Here is a 9977-nt window from a genome sequence, read left to right as displayed (position 1 = left end):
AGCAATAGTGGAGAGAGCTAACAGGACTCTCAAGAACCAGATACAAAAACAAAAAGGAGAGTACCTGACAATTTATGAAGGTGATATCTCTAAACCCAAACCTATTATCCCTAACAAACTGTTAAGGATAGTACTTTTAACTCTCAATCATTTCTCCATCCCAGAAGGGCTGAATGCTACACCTATGCAGACACATTTTGAGTGTCATGATACAATGGACACGGTGCAGCAGCCCTGGGTTTTTTGGAGATTGCCAGGAGACAAAGATTACAGAGGTCCGAACAGGCTAATAACGATGGGTCGAGGATATGCTTGTGTTTCCACAGATAATGGAGAGATCTGGACTCCCAGTAAGCATCTCAAACCATGGAAGGGACCGCTTCCAGATGCAAGGGGAGCAGAGGAACAGGCTCACCAGTCTAGCACCGCACCGGCTGCCCGAGACCAGGACGAGAAGCAGACGAGCATCGCTGCTGTCTCCAGTCAGCTACCTGATGGTCAAGCGCAGGGCACCGGGATCGAAGGCAACACTGGTGAATGCACGCACTCTGAACACTGACATTACATTTACTCTGATGACATTCACTATTTTGACTTTGCTGAACATCTGTCATGCTGAAGTCTACTGGTCCATCGTGCCCAAACCTCCTATTTTGAGAATGTTAACTTGGATGGACAAGCCCCCTCTGGTATATGTTAACAACACGGACTGGCTACCACACCCTATTCTAGCCAAACGTGTTCCTCTAGAGTCTGAAGGGGCTCTGTACAATTATTCAGGATCTACTGTGTATCCTCCATTTTGTATGTCTTTTAGAAATTCGTTTATTGGTAATTCTTTCTGTGTACCACGCAGACATCAAGCGTGGATTGTCAAAAATGCCACTGACAACAGTTATGTAGGGGTTGGCATGGGTGTGATAGGAATGGGAGATGAGTTAGCACGTAAGACGTTCCAACCTAAACACCCTGCTAACAAGTACCTATGTCCAAATCAGATAGGTACGGTACAAAAGGAGTTGCCATGGACAGATTGTTCTGTCCGAGTTCCCAGAAAGGTTAAGATGCCGGCAACCACAGACTTTAACATTTACAATTGGGCACCCAGGTTACGTTGTGGTCGCTCTGAACAACTGACGCGATTAGGCAAATACACTGACTATGAGAAATGGCACATGCCATGTCAGAATTTTCAGAAAATTGAGGACTTACTAGAAGTAGACATGGCTGGTTCTAGACTTGCTATTGAAGCAGGTCCTATACAGAACACGCAGTGGAAGATAGTGGCTGCCACGCAGCCGATATACAAGTTTAAGGTCAAGGTGAAGAACTCAGGACTTGATCTTGAGTATGACAGTCACATCAATGTCACAGCATGTGTTTTTGCTCCTTATGTAATGCTAGTAGGTAACAACCTTCGAATTTTTAAAAATGACAAAGGTCTATATGAGATCAACTGCACAAAATGCCGACTACATCAATGTCTTAGTCCTAAAAACCAAGATTCATATGTTGCTATCATGTATCATCCACCTTTAATGTGGGTACCTGTCAACTTGACAGAGACGTGGGCATCTACGCCTACGGTGCACATTGTTCAAAAGGCATTTAACATGGTTATACATAGGTCCAAGAGAATGGTCTTTGCACTTGTAGGAGCCGTAGTCTCAGTAATTGCCATGATCACATCACTAACCACGGCAACATTGGCATTAACTTCCTCTATCCAGAACCATGAGTTCATACAGGAAGTGGTGTCTAACTCTTCCAAATTATGGCACACTCAGCAGAGTATTGACTTAGCTTATAGAGATGAGCTGGACAGTCTAAAAGATGCTGTGTTTTGGTTAGGTAAAGAGGTTGAAGCTTTACACACAAGGATTACTTATCCCTGTCATTACAATCAAACGGGTTATTGTATTACTCCGTTGCCATATGATAATGTGTCATATGAATGGCAACTGGTCGTTCAGCACATCAAGGGTGCTTGGGGAAGTCATAACAGCACCTTGGACATTATTAAGTTGCAACAGCAGATCAACAAATTAGACCAAATTGTATATGAGAATGAAGCTGCAAATATAGCTGCAAATTGGGAAGCAACTTTATCTTCCCTAGATCCCCAAAATTGGTTTGGTAGAGCTAATTTAACCAGCATTGGTACTATCATTTTATTCATATTATTGGCTATTGGTTTGATTATACTTTGCAGCAGAAGCTGTAAAAACAGAGCCTACATTCGAGGCATACTGCCAGAATTGGCACGGTCTTATCACACTAGGCAATTGGTGCCTGAAAATGTTGAATTGAACACAACCGTTTTATGAAAGACCAGAGTATCATGATACTTTACATTCCAATCTTTGATATATACTGAGAAAGTGAAGGCATGTTTGCTATGTCACACGTCTGTCCCTCCTGAATTGTTCAGAGAGGATGTTTTTTCTTTAAAGGAATCTCTCCCGCCACACAATCAAAAAGAAAAGGGAGAGGAAGCTTATAGAGATCAGTATTTCTAAGAAATCTTACAGAGATCAGTATTTTGCTCTAAGATCAGTATTTATATTTTAGAGGACACTTTTTAAAGTCACTCTTGATTGATCAACCTTGATTTTTTCTTTTGCACTATTAAGGCCAGAACTTTAAGCATAAAGAAGGTACTGTTAATGCTCTGATCCAGAATTATGAAGGTGCCAAGATTTCTAGAATTACAGTCACCTTACGGTCAGTAAGCATGAGAACATGACAGAAATTGTTAATTTTCAGTTGACCATTCTGGAGAGTGATGTCTGATTGCATGCAACGGGAATCATGATGAATACCAGACAGCCTAAGCCACGGTGATGCATTTTCCATGTGAAATGGATGCTTGAGGTTGGGGAATGCAGAGACATAGTGCACTGACGCCCTCAGTCACTGGAGGTCCTGGCATCGTCCTTCCAACCAGTTTCTTAGGTGGCAGGCATCTGGCAGTGAGAGCGAATAGATCCCAAAGATGCAGAATCAGTTTAAGAGAAGGAAAGCATTTATCCTTCAGGTCCAGAGGAGGTCAGTTGTGCTAATCATGATGAGATCTGACAGCTTCTCATGGTTCTGACTGGTGAAGAGTGACGTAGTTAACTGAAGCACCTATCTTGTCAGACAGAGAACTTCTACCTCATGAAACCAGGATCAGTGTTATGGAAATTATTTTTCTCTTTGACATTTTATATTTTATATAATTATTTTGTTAAGCACATAGATAAAAAAAAAGGGTTCACACTTGATTTTTATATTTGAGTTTTATAATCGGGTTTGAGTTTCTCACTGTGAATTGTTATGATTGTGCACCAGTGTGTTTATATTTAGCGTGTGTTGAGTTACATTTTGATATCACTCTATTCATTTGTGTGTCAAACAAAAAGGGGGAGATGTAGCAGCCCAGCCCCTAGACGTTGTGGGGAAGCAAGGAATGTGAGTGAGCACATGGCCATTATGTGCATGGCAATGAACTTTATTGCCAGCATGGCTGAAGTTTAGGCGCGAAACCTTGCTTTCCTGTGTCCCACTCACCTGAGGAGTAAAACCCCACCTTCACCTTGTCATAGGTTGTATTATCCAATAGGGGTACCCCAGATAACTCATCCATATGTATTAAGGTATCATATAACTGTTCAATATGTATTGAGCCGGCATGACTATAAATAAACCAGCTCCTCTAAGCTCCGCCCACTGGTTCAGGATTCCCGGGTCTGGCAAGTAGCAACTTCTCCCCTGTCCCTCTTCTCTATCTTTCTTACTAAGGCCTGGTCCTTAGACCAGGCCTGCCTTACTAAGGCCTGGTCATTAGTCCAGGCCTGCCTTACTTCCTCTCTTTCTCCTAATGCTATCTAGCATTATCTACCTCTTGTAGTTCCTAGTCTCCTTTCCATCTGCATTAGCTTTATCCTCTGACCGGTACGGTGTTAAAAGAGGATCATTGGGTGGTTTCAGCCTGAATATTCACACCCAGTGGTCGGAGCTTAGCTGTGGCTCATACAAATAATATTCGTCTACTGACTCGGTTACTCACATCTCTAAAGTCGGCCCGTTCACGCCCTTCGCGGGTAAAAACTTCTTCTCTATCTCTATCCTCTCAATTCTTCCCCCCATTGCAGCCTCTTGCAGGCCGGGAGGTTGCAAAAGATGTAGGGTTTTTTCCATCCAAGTTCACAGATCCCTTAAAATCTATCCATGGATTCTGGGTTTAGACCCTTTGTTCTGGGTGAGCCTATTGAAGACAGAGAAATGACTCCACTGAGACAGCACAGGGAGCTAGAAGCAGAACTACATACTCCAAATCAAAGTCTTTGCTTCATAATGTCCATGTAAAAGTTTTCTCTGACTGCTGCTTTAGCAATGTGTGAATTAATTTAGCTGGTATTGCCTCATTAGCCTCAAATTGAAATTAGAGGTAGGATGGCCCACTTTAGGTTACTTATGGGCTGTTTATTTGTTAAGTGAATTATCTCTGCCTTTTGCTTCTCTTCCTTCCCCCTTGTGCTGTTCATTTCTTGCCTTTTTCATTGATCTTTGCCTTCTGCATCAGAGGATTAATGGGGCACAGGCAGAGAAAGGAGCTAAGAACTCTTTTTTTCTAATTGTAACTCTGTTTATGACTTTAGTAAAAGGGTTGGTGGGTTGAAACATTTGGTTCTAGCTTAATTTTGGACTCTCTATATTCCCCTTATATTTCTTCTACTTTTCAAGGCAGCTAAGTGGTACAATGGCTTCAGGGCTGGACCTGGAGTTAGGAAGACTTGAATTCAAATCCTACTTATTAGCTGTGTGACCCAGGCAAGTAATTTAGCCTTTGCCTCAGTTTCCTGAATGGTAAAATGGGGAAAATATTAACACTTGCCCTTTAGTGTTATTGTAAACATCAAATGACTTCCATATCATGACTTTCCCATCACAATTTTAATATATTGTGAGTTGAGATAAGAAATTAAATTGAATTTTGGAGGAGTTTTATGAAAGCTGAAAACAACATGTTAAGGTCAGCAGATGACCAAGAAAAAGTTTAGAAATTGAGAAAAGCATAGAATATTTATAGTATTATATAATACCAATATATTTCATCTTTTAATATGATAAATACATATAATTTCTTTTAAAAAGCTAAAATAAACAAAAAGTTAAAGTGTGTGCAAAGAACATAAAAGTCACAAAATTTTACACAGATATTCCAGATTGCAGTGGAGTGCCATATGTCCCTAACCCCTGGCAATGTGGAAGGGATACCTGTCTTCATAAAGCACTTATCATAGCACTTGGCACAAAATAGATGCTTAATAAATGCTTGTTTCAACTCTGAGGTACCACTCTACACCTATCAGATTGGCTATTATGCCAGAAAAGGAAAATGACACAAGTTAGAGGGGATGTAGGAAAACTGAGACCCTAATGCCCTGTTGGGGGAGTTGTGAACTGATTCAACCATTCTGGAGAGCAAATTGGAACCATGCCCAAAGGTTTTAAAACCATACTTACCCTTTAACCCAGCAATACTATTACTAGGTCTGTATCCCAAAGAGATTTAAAAAAAAGGAAAAGGACCTCTCTATACAAAAATATTTATAGCAGCTCTTTTTGTAGAGGTAAAGAATTAGAGAGTGAGGAGATACCCATCAATTGGGGAATGGCTGAGCAAGTTGTCGTATATGATTGTAACAGAATACTCTTGTCATAAGAAATGATGAGCAGGAGGATTTTCAGAAAAATTTACAATAACTGATTCAGAGTGAAGTAAGCAGAACCAGGAGAGTAACAGCAATATTGCACAATGAACAACTGTGAATATTCTCAGCAATTTAATGAGTCAAGACAATTTTTTAAAATCCTTACCTTTAGTCTTAGATTCAATACTAGTTGTTGGTTCTAGGCAGAAGAACCATAGAGGATGGGCAATGGAGGTTAAGTGACTTGCCCAAGGTCACACAATTAGAATATGTCTGAGACCAAATTTGAACCCAGGATCTTCTGTTTCTGGGCCTGGTTCTTGGTACAATGAGCCACCTAGCTTCCCCCTAAAGGACTCTGAATTAAAAAAAAAATACTAGCTGCCTTCAAAGAAAGAACTGGTAGAATCTGGGTCTAGACTAAAGTATATTGTTTCACTTTTATTTCTTCGTCTTTTTTTCTTGAATTTTCTTCTACAAAAGGATTAATATGGAAAAATATTTTACATTATTTCACATGTAAAATCTGTATTAGATTACTATCTCAGACATGTAAAACCGAGTGGAATTGCACATTGGCTATGGGAAAGGGTGGTGGGAGGGGAGGGAAAGAATATGATTCTTGTAACCAAGGAAAAATGTTCTAAATTGACTAATTAAATAAAATTTTCAAAAAAAAGATTACTGTCTCAGCAAGGAGGTGGTTGGGGAGGACGGAAGAGAGAGAATCTGAGACTCAAAAATTTTAAAAAGTTTAAAAATTGTTTTTACATGTAATTAGAGAAAAAACAAAATGTTATAACAAAAATAAATGCTTGTTTCCTTTCTTCCTTCCCTCTACCAATTTTCTACTTACTGAACCAGCTCCCCTGACTCCTCAACTTGGTTACAATAGATAATTAGTATTTGTGATTGTGAAAGCAGGGAAACTCCTTCCACTTCTCTGAAATCTTCTTCTTCCACTTCTCTGAAATCTTACTATCATTGAAAATCTTGTCCCTCTTTCAGTTTTGCTCAAATATGATTTCCTTCATTGTTATAACAGAAAATGTTCTAGATCTGGAGTTATAGGAAAGATCTAGGTTCATGCTACAGCTCTATCGTTTACTACCTAGGTTACTTTAAGTAAATCACTTAATCTCTCTGGTCCTTAAGTTACCATTTCTCTCTTTAAAATTGTTAGGGTGAGAGCAGCCGGGTGGCTCAGTGGATTGAGAGCCAGACCCAGACATGGGAGGTCCTGGGTTCAAATCTGGCCTCAGACACTTCCTAGCTGGATGACCTTGGATTAAGTCACTTAACCCCCATTGCCTAGCCCTTACTTCTCTTCTGCCTTGGAGCCAATATACAGTATTGAGTATAAGGTGGAAGGTAAGGGTTAAAAAAATAAAATTGTTGGGGTGAGGGGAATTGAATTAGATGATCTTGGAGATAGTTTCTGGTTCTAAATCTCTGACCCTGTAACTTTTCTTGTCTCCCCAGCCAGAAGAGATTCCTTACTTCTACGGGGGAATACTTGTTGTTTTGTTTGTGTATTTTTATGAACTTCACACTTCTACTTTGGAATATCATTATTTGCTACTCCCTTCCCCCTCAGTAAACTCATGGAAAGCCGAACCTAGATCTCTTAGCCATCTTTGAATTTGTCATTCCTACAGTCTAGCCCAATGACTTGCACTTGATAGGTATGAACATTTAATGAACATTTGTTGAGTTAAACTGAATTGCTTCAAATAAAAATGGGTTCGTTTTCCCCTTATTTGTATGTTTTTTCAAAGCACAATCCGATTAGTCAAATAAGTTCATTATCTGAAAAAGCTTTTGTTTTCCCCCTTGAATTATTACCTAACTGAGATCTCTGTTCAGAAATATTAAGCCTCCTTCTGACCCTGAGCACCTTCTCTATGGAGGCCCTTGTGTTACTGGTTGGACCATGGTACCTTGTTGGAGGAGGTATTTCTATTCTTGAGAAATTGAACAATAAGCTACTGTATGCTTGAACTGCAAAGTTCATTTCTTTATGTTTTCATTAGTTTTATTCATAAGATTCTATTAGAGTCAATTGTTAAGGTTCTGGAAAAGTCCCCAACAAGGGACAAAAAGGTCCTTCTATAAAACCAGAGCAGCCCATCCCCTGCCCAGACTTGAAAGGACTGTAAATTAGTGCAATAAATTGCAGAACTTAATGGGTAACCTTTCTGCTGTCTTAGGGGGTTGGTAGTGAGTGGTGAGTTCATGTCTGAAATCAGGTCAGCAGTATAAGCTCACAACTGTCTCTAGAGCAGAATACACTGCTCTAAAAAGCTGGAGTCCCAAATCATTAGTTTCTAACATGTTTATAGAGAAAGGGTCCTTTAAATCTTTAATGATGGTCTTATTCTATAATAGTATGCATTTTAATAAATATTGGTTATGATATTTATAATTATTTTAGGAGTTTATCACCATCACTGTTAATATTTATTCTTCCTTTGCTTCCTTCCTCCCTCCCTCCTTTCCTCCTTCCCTCTTTCCCTCCTTTATTCCCTGCTTCCCTTCCTCCTTTCCTCCTTTATTACCTCATTCCCTCCCTCATTTCTTCCTTTATTCCCTCCCTTCCTTCCTTCCTTCCTTCCTTCCTTCCTTCCTTCCTTCCTTCCTTCCTTCCTTCCTTCCTTCCTTCCTTCCTTCCTTCCTTCCTTCCTTCCTTTCTTCCTTCCTTCCTTCCTTCCTTCCTTCTTTCCTTCCTCAGTGCCAAATCTACCCTGGAGATTTCTTTCATTTAAAGCAAATCCAATGCAAACATACATATGACCTGGGATTTTAATGGCTTAAAAGCAAAAGGTATTAGGGCCTTTTCACTTTCCCTTCGAATATAAAGGGGAATATTTCCCTAAGAATGAACTGATTTTTGTTGATTAATCAAAAAAATTATAACAAGAATGTATGAGATTTGTGATTCTGTTCCATTCCCTCTTCCCCCTTCCCCCACTTGTCCTTTTCCATCCCTCTTTCATCTGTTTCCTTATGGGGTCAAGGATTGTACCAATACAAAATCATATCAATTACATGAGTCTAAGTTCAAAAGAAATAGTAAGTGATGTGTTTGATTTTGAATATTATGTGCTCACAAGGTTAGTTGCTGATGAAAGATGTGCTCCCTGACCTCTAGGAACTTAGAACCAGAGACACAGAGCTGGAAGGGACCCCAGAGATCATCTAATCTAGCTTGCTCAATTTAGATTTCTGAGAACTGTCAAGTCCAGAAAGATTAAGTGAATTATCTAAAGTCAAACAAATATTCAGAGTTGAAGGAGGAATTTGAGCCCAATTCCTTTGATGCCAGAACTAACATTCTTCCGATTGTACTCTCTTGTCTCTATTATGAGAATTCTATCCCTGGTTATCAGATTAAACCATAGACTCCAATGAGCTGTAAAGTTTTAAAAAAGAAACCAGTTATGATAAGAGAGATTCTTAGCTAAGGTATGGTCTTGTGTTCTACCAGAATCCACATGATGTTCAGAAAATCAAAAGAATGCTCCTTTCTACTCATGAATGAGGGTACTGTCATATAAAAAAATGGATTTATTTCCCACTTCAGTGTAATTACACATCTACTGAAGAAATATTATAGAGGTGATAATGAAGATAAAATTCTGAAATGGCACCACATTGATATACAAAAATAATTTCAATAATAATGATGAACAATATTCTCTATTTTAGCAAAATCTGAAAACAGCAAAGTAAAAACTTAGAAAAGCAATTGTTGCTAAATTTTATTTTAAAGAATAATGGAAGTATATTTATAATTCAATGATTTAAGAATCAGTAATTTCATTGGAAATATTTCCACTAATGTGGGTCATGCCCCTCTTTAGTAAATGGTTTTTGACTGCTGCTAAGGCTGAAAAATTTGTCATTGTGCAACCAACCTAATCATGAATATTTAGTGTATTTTAAATTTTATTTCCTTCGAGTTCTCACTTTTTTACAATGCTGCTACTCCTACCCATAACCTGGTACTTACACCTATCTTATTCTCAATTTCAAGAATCCAGTATTCCAAAGGTAATGAAGAAGGATCTAATTAAAAATTGTTCAATATAGTATTTTTAAAAAATTAGCCAGGTTAAATTTTCTGTTACATTTTAAAGTTACTGTTTTTTCATTTCTCTACAGGGTTTTACAAATTATTTAATAACTTGTAATTAAAAAATCAAATTATTTAATAACTTGTAATAAAAAAAAACAAAGAAAGCATGCATATCCGTGTACTCATAGGACTCTGTCTTA

The 9977-nt window shown here is 38.7% G+C and overlaps 1 protein-coding gene across 1 annotated transcript; it reads left to right on the top strand.

Moving 5' to 3' along the window:
* Window positions 1-575: 575 nt before the first annotated feature.
* On the top strand, window positions 576-2327 carry LOC130455231 (endogenous retrovirus group K member 6 Env polyprotein-like). Its single transcript, XM_056803809.1, has one exon. The coding sequence runs from the start codon at window positions 576-578 to the stop codon at window positions 2325-2327; it is 1752 nt and encodes a 583-aa protein (XP_056659787.1).
* The last annotated feature ends 7650 nt before the right edge of the window (window positions 2328-9977 follow it).

This window comes from Monodelphis domestica, chromosome 6 (assembly GCF_027887165.1).
Source record: "Monodelphis domestica isolate mMonDom1 chromosome 6, mMonDom1.pri, whole genome shotgun sequence".
NCBI classification, from domain to species: Eukaryota; Metazoa; Chordata; class Mammalia; order Didelphimorphia; family Didelphidae; genus Monodelphis; species Monodelphis domestica.
Note: the sequence above shows the minus strand (reverse complement) of the source record. Positions and strands in the feature narration are given on the sequence as shown.

Bases quoted from the DNA above. Each gene is read 5' to 3' on its own strand.
- LOC130455231 (XM_056803809.1), top strand. From the start codon at position 576: ATGACATTCACTATTTTGACTTTGCTGAACATCTGTCATGCTGAAGTC.